The sequence below is a fragment of the Rhea americana genome, unplaced genomic scaffold, assembly GCF_003343005.1.
Source record: "Rhea americana isolate MKP2758 unplaced genomic scaffold, rheAme1 scaffold_17, whole genome shotgun sequence".
NCBI classification, from domain to species: Eukaryota; Metazoa; Chordata; class Aves; order Rheiformes; family Rheidae; genus Rhea; species Rhea americana.
The window spans coordinates 6,156,307-6,176,612 of NW_028185816.1; the positions used below are offsets into that span (position 1 = coordinate 6,156,307).

General features: G+C 36.1%; 1 protein-coding gene across 1 annotated transcript in view; it reads right to left on the reverse strand.

The window, feature by feature from the left end:
• Positions 1-20,306, reverse strand: part of PRMT3 (protein arginine methyltransferase 3) — a 143,254-nt gene that overhangs the window by 24,718 nt on the left and 98,230 nt on the right. Inside the window, exons 11-13 of the mRNA XM_085300905.1 lie at positions 10,538-10,616; positions 5,162-5,349; positions 274-360 (exon numbers count right to left, since the gene is read on the reverse strand). Coding sequence (XP_085157031.1) covers positions 274-360; positions 5,162-5,349; positions 10,538-10,616 — 354 coding nt within the window. The remainder of the gene's footprint in view (positions 1-273; positions 361-5,161; positions 5,350-10,537; positions 10,617-20,306) is intronic.

A 20,306-nucleotide genomic window follows, 5' to 3' on the forward strand; every position in this document is an offset into this window, starting at 1 on the left:
AGACAGCTCACATTTCAGAAAATGGGTCAGGGAACAAGAAAACATTTCAGTGATATTATTTCCCTTTCCCATCTACCTATATTATATCATAATATTATTACTAGAGGTTTTTTTGTAAAGAAGCATTTTTACAAAAAAAGGCTCATTTTAACACCTCTGTAAAGCAGAAAGAAACATTTCAAAGAAAAAGATTGATGACAAATGCAGCTTAATTAATACACTGGCTGTTAGTCCAACACAAGGCTGATCATACATAAAAAGATATCGTCTTACCGTACACCTTGTGCTCGTCGTAATTGTTAGAGTGAATTCTTCAGAGAAGTCTAAATCTGGAATGGATGCAGTATTACAGTTGATATGCTATTGAAAGGAATAACAAAATTCTGTTAAATTAAGATCTCTTGTTGGATGAGCTTCAGACRTTGTTCAGCTGATCCCACAAAAATTTAACTTTTCTAGGGCAGTAGTAATTCAGTGCTTCAAAAATGGGGAGAAGAGCCTTAAATATGAWTCAATCATACCTGCGCACTGACCAAACACCTAAAACCTCTCTTCCCCAAATAAACAGACACTTTGACTAATAGTGGATTTGAACTARATATGGTAGTTCATGTTCTTCAGGACAGTTGCTCACTTCAGTAACTTGATGACAGTTGTTCATAGTAAATATTTAAGCAGCTTTAACATGCACATATACAGGTATCTTCAGTAGAAATTAGTTAATATGGCCACAGTTTCTCAAGTCACTTCTGTTGTGGAAGTAGTCTTGATATTCTTCGAGACACCTTGCCACTCCGTATCTTTTTACCTTCCTCTGTTCTACTCTCCTTGCTCTTACAGCCACATAGYGTACTGTAGTCATAAACTGATGTAGGTTAAAGTTGTCTGCTTTTTTTGACTTTCCAGATTAGTTTTTTTATTGGTCACAGAACRGTCAAGGTTGAAAGGGTTCTCTGAAGATCATGTAGCCCAATACACTACTCTAAGTAGCGTCAACTAGAGCAGGTTGCTCAGGACTTGTCCACTCAGGTCTTAAATAGCTCCAAGGATTGGGACTCTACTCTGGGCAAACACCACCACCACCACCCCTCCCCCACCCCGTATTCAACCACCCTCAGAGTAAGAAGAGCTTTCTTATGTTTAAACAGGATCTCCTGTATTTCCATTTGGGCCCGTTACCTCCTGCCCTATCACTGGGCACCACTGAGAAGAGTCTGGCTCCAACCTCTTTACACCCACTCGACAGTTATTTACACACACTGACGAGATTCTCCCCTGAGCCTTCTCCTCTCRAGGCCAAACAGTCCCAGCTCTCTCAGCCTCTTCTCGTACGACAGAGGATCCAATCCCTTATTCACCTCCGTGGCCCTTCTCTGGACTCACTCCCCTATGTCCATGTCTCTCTCGCACTGGAGAGCCCAGAACCGGACCCAACACTACAGCTGTGGTCTCACCAGTGCTGAGTGCACGGCAATCGCCCTCCTCAGACCTGACGCCGACGCTCTTCCTAACGCAGCCCAGGAGACCACGGGCCCCCTTTGCCGCAATAGCACATTCTAGCTCACGCCCAGCTTGCCCACCAAAAACCCTGGGTCCTTTTSCRCAGAGCTGCTTCCCAGATGGTCGGCCATCATCCTGTACCGGTGCATGAGGTTTTTCCTCCCCAGGTGCAGGRCTTTGCACTCCCCTTTGCTGAACTGCCTAAGTTTCCTGTTTGCCAGTTTCTCCAGCCTGTCAAGGTCTCTCTGAATGGGACACAACCTTCTGGGGTATCAGTACATGAAGTATCAGTGCAACATAAGAGTGAGGAAAAAGCAGAGGGGGCACACCACTGCTTCTCTGACAACCATTCTGGTTTGAAATGATCACAAAAGCTAGTGCATCCAAGGCTGAAGTGAACATTCATAAATATTGACACACAAAATGGCAACCCATCTTTCAACATTCTTATTTCATATATTCTGCACATTTTAAAAAGTGAAAAAGTTCAGATTTCATAGTTGTTCAGAAAACACTTCACCACACTTTATTACTGAATTAAGTTTAGTTTACATAGTCAAACAGCTAAAATGTTTCATCCAAGAATGCCATACCCCACTGAAATTAATCATATACATTTTTGTCAATATTTCTTGATGATGCCTTTTCTTTCTTTAGGAAATAACATCCTGGAAAGTTATGTCATAAACTAATCAAAATAAGGGGCAGCTAATCTGAGGAAGCACACTAAGCTATCTTCTGTACAATCATATGATAAATTGGAACATTTTAAACTTCCCCTCAAAGTAAAATCCATTTGTTATGTGGAGTAGCTATTGATTAAAACTATTTACCTATAATGCTATTACTGCTCAWCTCATTAATTTTGCTAGTTTGTACTATAATTCCAGTAAATGAGCTCATATATTGGCTTTAGTTTATTTTAAAAACATATGATTTTTACTGAAAACAAATGKATATAAAACCAAGTGTAATAGTTATGTGAACTGCTTCAGAATGACCAACTTTGCTTAGCACATACACCTGAACTAGGCAGTGACTGCTCACAATAGTATATACTTAAAAAGAGGCATAAAGCATTAGCTGTTAGGGATATATTTTACTAATACCAGTAATACATTTTGCTTGTAAAATGGCAACAGTTTACAGATTATATTGCTAATAATAGCTAAGACTAAATTTGTCCAACAGCTTTCAGTTTAAAGATGTTGTTTTCATTTGTTTATATGTTTGCCTAGCAAATTGAGATATCGTAWCTCTTCCATGCAGCTGCTTATGTATAACATAATATGTTCTACCAAATTTGACTTTTTATAAAGAGTATTCAATTTCACTTCCAGTTGAATTAGAACATGAAAAAAAATGCTGAAAAAAATGACATATGCAGGYGAAAAAAGTGCCTACACTTCACCAATTGCACAAACCTGTAGGACACCTAACAATTACAGCCTCACTTTCTTGATCTTAACATATCTGTTTTTGGATAACTATCTAAACTTACTAGATATAGTCCAGATAAATTCTGCCCYTAATGAATTAATCTTACCTGTTAATCTACAAAGTACATTTCAACACCCAAGTTGATCACTCTACCCTCTCCTTGCATTCAGAAGAACGTGTAATCATAGGGCTCATGTCACATAACCTATATTAGGTGTCCTTAAGGCTTAATATTTCAAGTCTCATAACATGTATTTCATTCCACTAACTATAATGGAAGTCTTGTCAGCTAGCTCAGATGATACAAATGCAAAACACTGTTAATGACAGATGCCCCTAGAAGTTCAGARAAAAATTCTATATACACATTCAGAATTTAAACAATGTGCAGGAAACAAGACTAAAAGCCAGCAAAATCTAGATCCTGAAAAATACTGAAATTTTTCAGGAATCCCGAAAAAAATCTTTTAGGCTTCTTTATTATTTATGAATTAAAAATCCTGAAGGGGAGGGGGAGGAAATAAAGAAGAGATGCGCAAGACCACCAAATTAGTTACCCAAGTTAAAGTAATTTCATTGTCAGCACTCCTTACATTTGAATGTTTGACTTCAAATTTAATCGCTTTTACTCTTTTCTGTAACAATTATATACAGGAAAAGCTTAAACAGTAACTTGCACTGGTATAGACTAATTTAGGACAAAACTGTACTTCAACCRTTACTGTTTCTGCAGCAGGGTGGTAACTGACCACTGCAAGTAGTCTCTGTGCTGGAAGACACTGGAACTACTCGCAGAATGGTGTCAAGTTCAGCGATGAGCTCATTAAGCCCATTTTCTTCTACACAGAAATAATATAGAAATGCATCTAATTAGAAACTACATCTTGACTAAACAGATAGTGATTCCCACTGAAGGACAACAATATTACTGCCTTAATTGTTTTAAGGCAGAGAAGTAACTATATGAACAGCTAAACTGGCATTGTAGCATAACACCTCTGAGCCAAAACTAAGCCACAGGATCTTGGCTACTGTGCTGTGCTGCTGCTTGTACCATGAAATCTTATAGGTTTCTTTAAGAATTAGGCAGATAACAGTAAATTCACCCTGAGCARATTAATTTGAAAGCACAATTCATGTAATTACAACTAATATGAAAGATTTTACAGACTACAAAAATTTGTATTTGATGGAAATTACAAACAAACTAGCAAAGCTTAGGGCACACCTAACTTGGGCAAACTCATGTTACAGAAATTATTGGGCAAGTCTGTATCATTTCAAAAGTTCAAATATTTGAGGACAACTTTGAAGATAAGTAAATATGAACATTTTCTTGACTTCTAGCTTAAGAATTCTGCTGTACCATAATTTCTCTCTTGTATTTCTATCTTGAAGAAAAATACAGGAGAAGGAGGTGATATCAAGAAAGTATGTGGCTAATCAACAGATGGAGTCATCTGACCTGCTTCCAAATAAGAAAACAAAAAATAATAGCTCTTCTCTCAATGTGGTCTGAATTGTTCCAATTATTACTAASCAGAAAATTCTTTGGACTTTCAAATCAGCCAAGAGTTCACAATTTGAATCTCATCACTTGGATGCTTTCATAAATGAATCAGTGTACAATGAGAAACATTGTTCACAGGGAAAACTTTACTACTTTTCTATAATATGAATTGCAATGAAAAGACAACACAGAACAGTAAGCATAAAATTGAAATCAATGATTAATGCAGAAACTACTGTTATATCAAACACAGGAGCCATTCTGTTCGATGAAGCTACAAAGAATGAAGTGAGTGATCCTCCAATGAAAGATCTTTAAAGCCAGCTAACTTTACACAGAAATAGATAAGCCTTACTGTAACTCAGTACACTGGCTCAGGTGAAGAGGGAAGGAAAGCGAGACAGACTATATACTCCTGAGTTTTCCRTAATAATTTCAATTTTACAACTTGTAAGTTACAAAAAAGCAGTTTTTTTTTTCTTTTTGAAAAATGGATGACTTCTTTATTAGGAGCTAAACCTTGGTTAAAAAGCAACAAATACAAGTCTTAAAGTGTTAACACTATTAACTTGATTGCATTTGTTTCACTTAAAAGATACTAAGTTAAATACATTTTGTTCATATTAAACAAACATATTTTAGACAACAAATGGAAAAATAATATAATGAAACTTTTAAATCTTACTACTAAAAATTTAAGAAGCACGTTACCTTAATGACACTGGCTGCAGATATAATTGTATTCGGATCCAGCACCTCCACAACAGCTTCTGGAATTACCACCTTCTTCATGCAAGACATGTCAAAGCCATATACATCTTCCCAGAAAACTAGCTTGTCCACATGTTTATTCATATCCCCCACAGCTACCAGACTAATAGTGCATGTGTCAGGATAAACTGTAACAAGAAACAGATTAGTGAAATTTTGTTTCAGATATATTCAGAAAATTCAATTAATTCAGAAAGATTCAATTTTAAGTGATTAACATCTTAACAGAATAAATAAAAGAATTTATTTCTRTTCTGGTAAAAGACAGCTACTTTATTTTTCTGAAGTTCCATTTCTCCACAAAAGAGATTAGATAGTGGAATTTAATTTCCCTACACTACTCTGGTAACAGTATTACTGCTCATGAGAAGGTATCTCTATAGTTGAATCCCACTGCCAGGAACATGGAAACTTRTTATCTGATGAAAATCATTTCATACAGCCTATTCTAGCTTCTATACAGAAACTGCTCTGAAATTTAACAGCTGCTTGCCAGACATCCCAAGGAAWTTTCAAGTGAGAGTTCTGCAGTAACAAGAAATCTTTATGAAAAGACCTTATTCCAGAAAAAGTCAAATATTCTTAGTCAAGTATTTTATGTCTAATTCTCATCAGCTCTGGGTGATACATACCTTACAACCTAAGAATAGTTTCTGGCTACCAAAGATCACACACTCTTCTCCTGTGAGCGTCCAAACAGTAGGGAAGCGACTCAACAGCCAGAAAAGGACTTCCTCGTTCATTCTTCCCCACAGTTTTTGGGCAACAGCTACTCTGTCTTTACATTTGTGTTCTCCCTTCTCCCAAGAGTATCTTCAGAAAGGTATCTACAGCTTTCTCAAACAGTAATGGAAGACTGGTATTTACCTGCTTAACAGCTGCCTACAAAGTTAGTTAACCTCTTGGCAATCTCTTTGATGTTTGAAAAAGTCACAAAGAACACCAGCTATGAACATGGCTGTCTACAGGCACATAAAGCAGCACTATAGTTTAATGCATTCAGATAGTAAGAAAAACTCATTTGAAGGCTTACATTTAGCTAGGTTTCTCTCCATAAAGGAATTCACATTTTTCATTTTTAGAGTTTTCAAGCTTCTAAAGCCATATGCAGTGGATGCTTTATCTAGCTTCAGAGCAGGATGCTTGCTACTAAGCACCTTTTTTAACTGATACATGAATGTAGCAGTGTTAATAAAACTGAAGATAACTTTCTCTTTTTCTCCCCAAGATCTGATGAACTGTAAAATTGATTTTGTCTTCAGCTCCACTTGAAGTTGTAGCTTATCAAAACGAGTATGAAGAAATCATTGGTATACCATGTTAAGTAAGAAAGGTAACTGTTTTGCCTTGTAAAATACTGAAGATAAAACTAGTAAATTGCAATTGCATCCTTATATAGTGAGAGTATTTTTAGCCCAAAGAAATAATGTTATATTCTCAACAAAAAGGAGTCTTCACTACAGAAGCTTTTTCTTTCATATAAGAGATTAAAGTAAAATCAACCTCTACCTTTGGAATGACTAGTTTATATATATATATATTAAAAAAAAAAAAAGTCCACTATCATTTTTCTCCCTTTCTGTTTAAAACAGACCAATAAAAAATATTGGTAAGCTTAAATTAAAAACTGTATGATAAGCTATCATCTCCACATTGAGGGGACGAACTCAAAGCARGTAGGCTGTTCCTGGAACAGCCTACAATTAATTCAACAGTAAAAAGGGAATTTGATGAGAATCAAAACAGGAAGGCATCCAAACTGTCTCATTTGAAATCACTTGGTTCCAGTACACCTGACAGCTAACAACAACAACAGAAATCAATATCTGGTGGTAATAGCATTTGCTAGCAGTTTCTGGAATTCTCAGTAGGGGTTTTTAGTTTCTCAATGTTCTCATGCTGCTGTTTACTAGTTTGACAACTGCACTGTATTACGTTTACATCCCAGCATTTCAAACCTTCAAGAGTCACCACTGACCCTCCAAAAATTAAAAGACAATATGAAACAGGCAACAATAGCATATAACTACAGCCTTTAAAAGAATATATTTTCATGGAAATGCTCTTGATAGCAAAGGGTGTGGGGGGAGGATGTAAAAAAGGAGTGAAAACTCTAGTTATAACCCCTAGTTATAAAATTCACAGGAATATGCTCGCAAGCTAGTGGTGGTAAAACTGCAAAAGGAGATGGAAAATATGATTAAAAAGGTGAAATACTATTTTATAACACTCCTTCCTTGGACTAGCCCACATTTCTGGGACATTCTGTTAACAAGAAGTTCGTATGTCTATCAGACATGAAATAGTAGATGTTTGAGTGTGACTAAAATCATTTTTTATTAAATCTCTTTGTCTAGATGCCAAATTCTTGGAATAGTAGAACTTATGATTGATTATATGAAGCATTTAAGAACAAGCAAAAGATAAATGCTAATGCCTAGATTTCATCTTCATTTTTTGTTTAGCCTATAAAAAACAGCAGCAAAAAACAGACAAAGCCTGTTCTGACTTCAGAAACAGAAATCCAATTTCCACAAGCAGGACACAAGCGAAAGACTACAGCAATATACCAACTTCCAAATTTACCAATCTAATCATGTCTAGAAACATACATTATATTGATGTTTGACTAGAAACATAGACGTGTTGATCTAAATATCAACCTAAACCACCTAARTACAGAAACATTTTGTAAATATTTGAGAAAGTATTTAAAATTGCATTTTTCTTTTCACTCGTTACCCTTGATTCCCCAAAACCCAAACCCTCCGCTCTTTCCACACCACTGTGCTGACAGGCTTGTCATTTTACTTTTTTTCTGATTAAATCTATAATTAAATAATTATTCCTTCTCACAGGTTAAATTAACAAAATGCTGATTAGACAAAAGCACATACTCAGTAACACTTTCACAGATCCATAGTTTTGACATCTGTGTCCTTCTCGACTCAGTGCCCAGAAATCATCTGTCACTAGTAACAGCTCACATGGTAAGCTCACATGGTAAACAGAATAAGACGGGAAATTCCGTCACCTCTTAGTAATGCCTCACAAACCTCAWGACCAAAGAATAAAACAACAATCCTCTGGATACAAAGAAATTATTCCARGTGAGTATCATCATTATTTTGACATGAACAAGCAAAAACAGTKACATTTTCAGTGATGCATTCCTTACTTATGTCACCCCCAAACAATGTTCACCACACTCAAGCGTATGGAAAAAACACATCATCAACCAAGTAACAACTGCAAAGAATAAACCACATGCATCCTGGGCAGCAAGAATTTTATTTTCCCAAATAAAGCTATCATATACTGTACACATTACACTACACAGTTTGGCATCATTCATTTCAGTATGCCAATAGACTAAGTCAAAGTAGCTTGACTACATACCATAGTAGCTGTGACTGACTGAACACAAATAATAGATATTTGGATTCTATTCCTAGCTCAGTCACTGAAAGGTTTGGGCAAGTCAGTGCTGCCTCTATTGCTTTTCTAAGCTTTTAAACAGTCCGTGGTATGAAATAGTACAAAGTAGCTCATGACAAAATTAATCTTTTTAGCGGATTCAGGAGTTTCTCTGGTAAGCAAGACTTCACCTCAGAATGCGCTTTTACTTTTGACTCAGCAGGATTTGGACGTGCCTACAGTTCTGCTGCTATTCATATATATTCTAAAAGTGGGGAGGGGCAGGGAAAAATAAGAGAAAAAAAAGAAACAATTCTCAGAAGTGTACTGCAGAGCCAGCACATCATTTTCCCCCAAAGAAAACAAAAGATAGCTCAAGCCACTAGCAAACTTACAACAGTACCAACAGATCCCAGGAGAACAAGGTATAGCTACGGTTGCAATTTCAACAGAGGTTAAAAAATTTGGGCCCTTTTCAGAAGGCTTGTAAGCACTAGCTAACATAAAATGACTCCTTATGATCTTACAGGATGGTCTTTTAATAATTATACTCGGATGTATAATTATTAGCATATATCTACACAGAGCACACCACAGCTGGACTCTAGATCTGACTAGATTATTCTAACTACTGAAAACAAAAACCTCTTCTATCATGTTGCTCAAGTGCTTTTTTAAGTACTTCAACACATCAACAGTAATCTTTTGCTTGCATATTTAGCTTTATAACCAAATGTTGAACAATTCCATAAAAAGGCATTTTTTTACACTGCACTCTGTAGCACACAAAGCTCACTGCAATCACAGTGAAGAACTGCAGTGAGCACTGTTACATAGTCATTAATCCAATCATTAAGTCAGCGTAGTGAAACTAACTACGTGCATGGTTAGCACAAAAGAGGAAAAAAAAAMCCCCACACTGACGATTACGACTGAAAAGGTCAATATGAAATACAATACTGACAGAGGAATTAAGTGAAAGGAAAGTACATGCAGAACTAGCACAAAAAACAGCATCACATGAGTAATAAATATTTATAGGCATTCGTACACTGCTTAAGGTGAAGCTATCTAAGCTACTTAAAGGATAAAGCAAACTACTTCAAAGTAAAAGCTTGTTCTTCTGTCACTTTTCTACCCTCCAACTGTAAAGAAAAAGGGTATATTCCTATGGGGATTGAGCAAATATGCTGAACGGTGACAATATAATTCCCTTAGTTATTGCACGTGGCTTCCTGCATTTGAAACGGTATGTCTTCCGCACACATCATCTCTCTCAGTGCAAAGCACCCTATCCATTTTTCCCTCTAATTCATTTGTTTTTACAGCAACTTACTCAAACAGTATCAGAGACTGAATGAATAAAATTTGATTTTCCTTTCTGTTGATAGTTTTTCCTCTCCCTTTAACTGATTTACATATTTCCCATCATAACTCAATGTTTTAGAAAATACCACATTTCTAAACAACAAAAAATTCCCCCAAACAGAAAAAACAAATACTGATGTTAACTAAGCCAAAGAAACTGTGTCTAATATTGATGATGCATTGGTTTTCACTGCTCAGTWCTCAAAAGAAAAAACATCTGTTGGAGAGTTTACTTAGGGTTGGGGGAGGAAACTGTGGGAAGAAGTAGGGAAGAAAAATTTAGACTGCAGTTCAAAATAAATAAAGTATCCTTTATTCTTAAAAATACCATCAACTCAAAACCTAGATATACCATCTAATGCTCCTCTATTACCCATAGAGCAAATKAATGCCTTGAAGCTCCCACTAATGGAAACATTTTTCATTTAGACTGGCAACTTTCTCATCCATGCATAGCTGATTTTAAGTCTCTGAGTTCATTTGGTTTTCCCCCCAAAGCTAAATTTATTAAAAAGAATTATGCACACCAACCTGAGCCTCCCTCTGCTAGGTACTTGTCCTTTGCATAAATGACAGAATCCAGCATAGACTCAAAGAGAAGGAAATAACCCTGTTCATAGAAGAGGGAAAGAGAAAGAATTTAGAAATCATTTATAATTTTTATCTATGTAGCAAATCTAATCAATCTACAGGTAAACTTTATCAACAGCTTTCATCTGAAAAGCTTTACAAAATTAAATATAAGAGAATTTAAGAAGTTACTTGCTTGTAAATCGTAAGAGCTAGCACTTAATGAATTTTTCAACAGTAAAATATATATTATACATATATATAATATATATAAAAATACATATTCACCACAAAACTTTAGTTACATAAAGTATCATCATTGATTTCCCAAACTACAAATATGTAACATCTGCTCAATTACAATGCAGGCAATAAATCCATTTACACCAACAATTATACAGTAGAGTCCTACAATATTAAACCAGAATAAATCAAACATATATACCGGTAACTTTATTAAATTTACATTTKCTTATAAGAAAAGGAAATTATGAAAAAGCATGTTGTGAGAAGTCCGAAAGAACTGAACAAGCTACAAGAGTTAGAAATGAAATCTACCTCAAACTCCAAGTGATAAATTATACGTATTGATTTTATAATATTAATCTTTTGTTGCCAATAATCAAAAAAAAAAAATAAAAAAAAAGGCAACTTAGAATTGCAAGTAGCATTAAAGCTACTGTCAGAGAAACATCAGGAGTACATCTTTGCTGCTACACATCTGCAACTTAGCGGTACCCTGCATTGGCTTAGATACTGCTCACAAAGACAACTGGAAATAAATCATGTATCAAATCAGGTTCTCTAGATGTTTTTCATCAYTTAGCAACACCTGAATTTAAAAAATTCTCAGCATAAAAATGGTTAGTATTAGATTTGCTTAGTTTTTGTGGTAAATGTTGAGATTAGTTTTATACAAGGCTAATCACACTGCTATGATTGTTTAGAATAACTTATTGCATGCTTTAAAAATTGTGCCAGCCATTTTCTAAAACACAGAGCCTACATATCAGTGTTACATCTAATTACTTTATTTAACATTCAGTTTCTCCACTGTTTTTAAGTAAACCACAAACTTTTAACAGACATAGTCATTTATTTACACATTGATTTACAGTTTTATGTTACATCCTTCATATGTTGCAAGTTTGAATGATTCTTATCATTCACCATTTAACACGAAACACCATTTAATCCACGTGCGTGTTCTCAAGATGTCAGATCAATAGAGATAAATCACACTAGCATATATTTTGCACTTTAACTTGACGTCCTAACACTTTTTTTTCTAAAACGTGGTTTAGCCACATAGACTGATTTATATGTTGAGCATCAGTTGGAAAGAACATACAGAACAAAAAAAAGACACCAGAAAGCCCAGACTTTGGATTTGCAGTTCTGCAATCACATTCAACAGCAAGTAAGCGAAGAAAAAAAAGTCAGAGCTTTGCTTTATCTCTCCTAAGCTTCCATATGTGTACAACCATAGAACTATTTTTTTGAAATCATCATGCCATACTAGTGTAGATAGATAGCACTGCCTGGGAACTTCATTGCTAAAGGTAAAAAGTTTATTTCAAGTTTATGACATCTCAGATGTTTGTCTATGGCTCTTGGTACAAAAATGTTTTAAGTTCAGAGTTGCTTAGAAATGCCACCTTCCACACTGTACCCTTCAGAATTAAAACCAAGGAAAAACAGAAATCCAGAAACTCGAAGCATATCTTACTAGCATTCAACAGGYGTTGTGTTCCTAGAGCAAGTCCCAGAATGAACCTTACTCCTTTGTGAACAACATTTTTTGTAAGCTTTGCAGAAGAATTTAAAGGGCCAGGAAATCCTAYTGCATCAAGTAGAGATTATTTTATGGCCTACAGCAAGCCAAAAGCACAGAATGGAACCATAGTTTTTGTTTGTATTCTTTTTTATTGCAGTTTTAATAGTAGAATATATTTAGTTCACAGAAATCTTTTCGGATGCTTTTAAGAGAAGAATGAGGGGTTTCCCTCTCATCGGATATTTTGAATATGACCTCCAGGACATACCCTAAGAACAGTTCACATCTTYTGGCTGAAGCTCACAACTGTTAATACAGCTAAGAATATTTTAATATCTTCATATTTATATATACATACACATACACATAAAATTCTTAGCTGCATACAGTGTTTAAATATAGTGTGTATGCATAACTGTGTATATAGTGATTATTTTTATATAAATACAGTATTATATGCATTATACAGTTGATATAGCTAAGAAATATGAACTCATGCTGTAACACTTGGTACAGAATTAAGAAAATTGTGGTAGTGCACAACTGCATAAACATCATTCTTCCTTTAAGAGATTTAAAAAATATACTAGCAGAGAATAATCATAAGGATGTCATTAACTTATTTATTTTCATTTCTAAAATGCCTGTCATCAAGCATTTAGACATCAATGTTTGTGAAATCGAGTCTAAGAAGTAGAGCTGAGAAACAAAGCTCCTAATCAGGAATACAGTTTAATTCTCACTGCCCTTTCCGTGACCTTTCCACTTTGGCACTTTTGGGTCTTTTTTCACTCCTCTGTCCTACATTCCCCCCAGTGCAATATAACATTCCTGTAAGTTATATAAAACTGTCGCTGGTACTGAATCAAGTCATTTATTACCTACACCAAAGCATTTTGCTCTGTGCACTGCGCTCATCTGCAGTGTAATTTAGAATGTAATTTCACAGGCTGCTGCCTCACCTGTAGGGGTGCCATCTGGAAAGAGAATTATATATGACGTTTTTTCCCCATGATGCKATGGGGCACTCTTCCTCTCCCACTGATGATGTTCAGGGTTTTGTTTTTTCTTAAATGTGTATTAGCACGTTCAAAATTAATTACTGCAAAGAGATGCCTATTACACAAATCTGTGAGCAGAATATTAATAACTACATCTTGCTAGTGGCTAAACCAAAAYGTATAAAAGATAGCAAGTTCTCTGTTAAAGACAAATTCAACGCATGGCACACCTTAAATGTTATGCTGTCAYATGATGCATATTCTACAAAAATGCTGACCGCTTCTCCCTACAAARTGAACAAAATATTCTCTTGTTTTTACATTTTCAAAACTTAAGGGATGTGGAGTGTTCTTCAGCTCTCAAAAACAACATAAACAGATTCAAATAGTAACTGAAATGCACAAAAATCAGAGTTACTCCTATAAAGCATATGTCCTATGCTACATCTGCCCAAAGCATCAGCTATCAAAAATGCCCATGAGTCCAAAGACAAGTCCATATTCCAAGGAATGTGAATACCATTATATATCCCTTATTTCTGTATTTGGTGKTTTTTTTAAACAGTATTGTAACAGATCACAAAATTTTTCTGGCTTAATATCATGCATTGTTATTTTTCTCTATTACTTAAATAGACTACACTATTCCAAGGTAGTTATTTTCATTTTAATTCAAAAACTAGGTAAAAATATTTTATAAATTGAGCAAAATCTACATATAGAAAGAACTTCTAACATAAGCACTTCAATATTCAGCATAATATTCTTCATGGAGAAAAAGAGGTTAATTTCTTTAAAGGTAACATGACACAAGAATAACTTTTAATTCAGAAGAACTATGCTGGTGTGTGGAGATGGCAGAAGAAAAATGCTTCTTTTAAAAACAGATTATTTTAGATTGAATATACCTCTTCATATATGCTTATCTGCTCATATCAAATACTTTTTGGAACCTGGTTTCATCTTCACTTATGAGTCAAATCCATATATATTAAACTTTTTTTCTTTTTTTTTTTTAAGAGGCATGAACATGTTCACAATCCTAAGAATTGGCAGAATTTTTAGGAGGTAAGAACAGGCAGAATTTTTAAGAGGTAAGAACAGAACTGCAAAGTAATATTTAACTAATTCAATAAGCACATTTTATTATATCAAATACTAAATTTTATTTTTTTTGCAACATAACCGCATCTGGTCTGGTACCTCAGATTCAGTAAGGCCCAATCCTGAATATTCAATGACATGCAAGGCAGCTAACAAACAACTGGCCCATAGTGTGGACTTCAAAAAAACAAACAGACAAAACAAAAAAGCACCATCAGTGTGAAGACTGTATTAGTTCCTTAAACGAAGTTTCTAACTAAAATGCCTCCACTGGACAGTAGAGTAGAACAAGTCACAGAGTGTCAAACAGACTGGACGGATTCTAATTCAGAACACAAAACGCAATCCTGCATTAATAGACACACAAAACTGATGGGAACGGCCTAGTTCTGTGAAAAATCACTTTTATCTTAACAAAAAAAAGAAAAAATGTTCAAATTCATGGCACATCTAAATGAGAAGCAGCAGCTATATGTGAACACTTCTGCATGATCTGCTGCAGCCCCATTTCATTCACACTTAAGTCTTCCTGCTGCTCAGAGTTGGTGCTTCATATATGATTTAACTCAAAAAACATATTAGGGAAACAATTCACTACTGTCAGAGGAAGCACAGACGTTTCAAAACCACAGCTTGACTTTATTATTATGCATACCCCATTGTGTCCTAAACAAATGTGAGATGAGTGAGAACACCAATAGAGAAGACTCGAACAGCAGAAAAGTGACGTGAATTATTGAATGAGGGAAAATATAACAATATTTTCATGCAAGGAAAGAGAATTCCCTTCTTTCCTGTAAAGGGACTAATGTATTCAGCTACTTCAGAATGTTCTCTACACAGCATAACAAAAAAAAAGCAGGAAAACCTCAATTCTTACGTAAAATAGTTTACTGTGTTAGAGAAACCAAACACTTGCACCTCCAAATATTAATGGAATTGCTACAGAAGGTCAAGACTGAAGAAAAAATAGGAAATAYGCGTTAAAAAGCATCATTGCATTTTATCCATCACAGAAATGGTGCAAAAAAGGAAACTGCAAAGATTGTTTTCATTATTTTATATACATCCATTTCCTAGTGCTTCTGAACAGCAGGGATACCTTTCAACCCATCAAGCTATCATTTCAAAATTATCTAATTAAAAAAAATAGAAAGAGAGAGAGACTTTTTCAAGCAAACTCAACTTTTAGTTTTATATTCTTAGCTACAGAAAAAAGTACACTAAAAAACTACACAGACACATYTGAGTAAGAATTAACATTCTGGAAAACCAGTGTGCATACGTGTATATATATATATATATATGTATATATATATACACGTATATCTATGTCTGTACTCATCCTTTCAGTAAGCAGCCTAAGAAATTTCCAATTACATTACTAAAACCCATATGTGTAATAAAACAACCACCTTTTACATTGATAGCAAATATTCTCCTCCCGCCCAGCATTCAATTTAACTGAAAACCAGCTTCAGCACTTTGCATAGCACCTCTCATTTCACACTTAAGTACTGTATGTAAAATTACTCTAATTACTGTAAAACATCATTGCTTCTTTAAATTCTATACCTCAAGGGAGAGGGCACAAACATGAACCAGCCTGTGAACAAGTCTAGTGTATGTTCAATTCACAATAACGTAAGTACTTCTCCATTAACCATACAAGCAACGCAGCATTCAAGTCAAAATTCTAGACTTCCATGGAAATCTGTTCATTTGTAAACCATTTGTAGATTGAATCACTAACTGACAAGGAGTTTTATTCATTATGCAAAGCCAAAAACAAATCACTGATGTGTATTCAGAAATGCATTTGCATCTGATTGCCATTAGGCAGTGTATACAAATATTTACTTGTTTTATTTGCACCTTTGCTTATACACACAACTCATTTAATTCTATAATTTGAATAAAAAGATGAAACGCTTGTAGATTTCCCAAAATACAAGCAAGCAGGCAAATACAATTGTTATTTTTTTTCAGAGACTTAGCTGTGACCACTAACAAAAACAGAAAGCTCCATTAAGGCTTTCAAAAAAGTTTCACACATCAGAGCTCAGCATAACCAAGTAGGATGATACATCAGAAGACCAAAGCCCTCGTACAGAGTACTGGACAGGAAGCCTCCATAGACAAAGCCAGTAGTGAGATCTGGTACAGAATTCCTGCATATTCATTCAAGTATCTGTCTCCAAAAACTGAACAACTGGTTCCTATAGAATCAGTTTGATTAGAAGAACAGGCCATCACTTAGCTATTCTTGACTTGTTTTCTTCCTTCTTCTTCTTCTTTTTTTTTTTTTTTTTTTTTTTTTTTTTTTTTTTTTTTTTTTTTTTTTAAAGGTAGCGTGGTTCACCAGGTAGATGTGGCTGAAAAGGGGATATTCAGGCTCTTAACCTTTAGCAGTCTGCCTTTTCAGACACAAAAAGAATTGCTTGTAGCTCATCGTATCTTCTCCTGTCTTTCTAAAAAGTTTACATGCTAGTTTAAGTGGAACACTGAAATGACACCATAAGCTCAACATCTGCCTGATTCAAAGATACTGAATATCATGCATACTTCAGGTCTCTCAAACAATGCATTTAGCATTTACCTCACAGCTAGATTAGCAAGATCACTGTTTCCTGTCTGCTAATTCCTTTTATAGGCTAAAAAAAACCTACTTAAGAGACAGCTGCTCATTCTTTCAACCTCTAAACCTGGAAGACAACAAAATCCTATTCACATAGCATATATGAGTTTTAAATATGATTTGGCTTCATATTGTATATGGATACCTGCATATATATACTTTCACATCATGTAATATTTGAGATGCTTCTCCTATTCTTGTGTATTTTAAGATAACAAATCTAAAGATGAAAGAAGTGAGAAAAGCAGTCTGTGGAAGCCATAGGCCACTTACAGAAACAAGAGAATGATCATCGGAATTCACCTACATTCAAGACGCTCATAATGCAGTACTCTCATCTTTTACAACACACTGCTCTATGTGCCATTTTCTAAGACTGCTCTAGAAACACTCCTGACAAACACCACACTCTCTCTCCATCTTCCATTCTGTTGCTTCACGCTTGCTTTTATTTTTCCTGAGGCTCCATGCATGGCTCTCAACAGCTTACAGGGTGTTGGTCCTAAATGCTGTTCTCTACAAAACAGAATGAAGCAATGCTTCCACAAGAGGATTTGACACTTAGTAGTGTAAAAGCAGTCCGTTTTCTAAACAGAAGGACAGTTTTTCATATCTTTGTTATAAAGAGAAAAGTACTGTTCCCATTGGAATTTTCCTGCTGGTCCATACAGATGCTCTAAATCAAGAGCTTAAAATGGACACAAATACTGAATTCTTTCTGGTGTCCATACTTAACATTTACARTGTTTTCAACCAATGGTCAACCAGTTTTCAAGTATGCACATTTTCATATTAACAAGAGATTTCACACCAGTCAATATCACATAGGGGAGGAAAAGAAGAAAAAAAAGCAAATTCACACACCAGTGAAAATGGACAACACTATAAAGTCAGACAAAGAGAAATCTTCATTTGCATCTTAGGCAAAATATTGTTTCTCTCTCTGGGCCATGCTTGAACATTTTGTACATTGTCCAGCTATCAATCTTACTTCCATAGCATYGTCCTCTTTATCTCTGTATTGCAGCAACCTATAAAAATGCTAACATTCCCAATTAATAACTCCTAATATTTAGAATACCTAATTAAGTGAAATGCACATTATGATATTAAAAGATAAATTAGCACAGAAATAGGAAACATAAAACATTAAATACTTCATTTCTTACATGAGCTGCTTCTCAAAATCCCTTATTTCATCACGGAGATTTAAAATGTGACTTAGGTTCTCATGGGCCCAAGTCACTTCACAATCAGATCTTGGGCTCCTGAACAAGAAACATGTTTTGGGGAATATTATTCTCGGTGTAGAAATTAGGCAACTATAATTACATTTCAATGGAGAAACCACTGTACTGTCAGAAACCACCAAGCATAATACACTGGTTTTAGACCACCAGTGCCAGTGGCGTAAACCTGCTTTGAAACTAGTGAACTCAACAGCACATCAAGCTTATGCTTCAAATAACGTGCCTTAGACGGCTACGATATAACGTTTGTAGATTTCCGGCACTCTGAAATGCGTAATATAAAAAACATTGAAGAAACAAAGCTAAAAATTTATATTTACCTGGAAACTAATTGGATACATATGGACTCYTAGTGCACATGTGATCTCTGTCCCAAGGGTCCTGGAGTGCAGAAAACCCCCAGTTTGCCAAAAAAAGTAATTCTAATGCAAGTTTTCACTATTGATCTTAAATTTGATAGACAAAATTTCTTTAAGTTTGGAAAGTGGGAACTAGTATGAAAAAACTGTTTCAAAGAGTCTTCTACACAGAATGCCAAAGGTCTGGGATACAAGTGGAGACTGAACAGGAGAAGTCCACAAGAAAGAAGTCATAAGGGGTGCTTCCTACAATACTTTCTAGGGACCAGACTTATTCAACTGCTATGAAGTTCAATCTGACACCTGGATTTCTCTATTAGAATTGTATGGCAGCCAGCAAGCACAATTGTGCAATAGTAATCCGACAACACACAAAAGGAAGGCAACTGTCCACTGCTGAAAATCATAGAATCAGTAAGGTTGGAAGGGACCTCTGGAGATCATCTACTCCAACCCTCCCCCTGCTCAGCAGGGTCACCTAGAGCATGTTAGACAGGGTTGCATCCAGGCGGACCTTGAATATCTCCACAGAAGGAGACTCCACAACCTCTCTGGGCAACCTGGTCCAGTGCTCYGTCACTCTCACAGTGAAGAAATTCCCCCTCATGTTCAGGCGGAACTTCCTGTGCTTCAATTTCTGCCCATTGCCTCCTGTCCTGTCACACGGGACAACTGAAAAGAGTGTGTCCCCGTCCCCTTGACACCCTCCCTTCAGATACTTGTACACATTGATAAGATCCCCCCCTCAGTCTTCTCTTCCCCAGGCTGAAGAGGCCCAGCTCTCACAGCCATTCCTCATAGGGCAGAGCCCTATGATAGAGGGCTCCAGCCCTCTGATCATCTTYGTAGCCCTACACTGGACTCTCTGCAGTAGCTCCATGTCTCTCTTGTACTGGGGAGCCCAGAACTGGATGCAGTATTCGAGATGAGACCTCCCCAGGGCTCAGGAGACGGGCACGATCACCTACCTCGATCTGCTGGCAACACGCTTCCTAATGCACCCCAGGAGACCATTGGCCTTCCTGGCCACAAGGGCACATTGCTGGCTCATGGTCAACTTGTCATCCCCCAGCACTCCCAGGTCCTTCTCTGCTCTCCAGCAGGTCAGCCCCCAGCTTGTACTGGTGCCTAGGGTTATTCCTCCCTAGGTGCAGGACCTTGCACTTGCCCTTGTTGAACCTCATGAGGTTCCTCTCCACCCAGCTCTCCAGCCTGTCCAGGTCTCTCTGAATGGCAGCACAGCCCTCTCGTGCATCAGCCACTCCTCCCAGCTTGGTATCATATATATGATTAGCAGATTCCCCAGCCTGCATGCTCCTCGCCTCCAGTAGCACCTTTCTTGCTCAGTCATGACAATCTTTAGTCATCTTCACGGACTAAGGCTATTTCACCTATCAGAATGATCTAGCTAAGTAACCAATACAGAGTCTCTTCATTACATTTGCCTGAGCAGATACAATATTATTTTTCAGGATTAAAAAAAATACATATTTCTGTAGATTTGCAAGCTAATTACATAACAGAAACCTACCACTGTGCCTGAAACAGCTTAACTGTACTTTTATAAGCTTGATTTGAAACACCATGAATAACAAGGATCA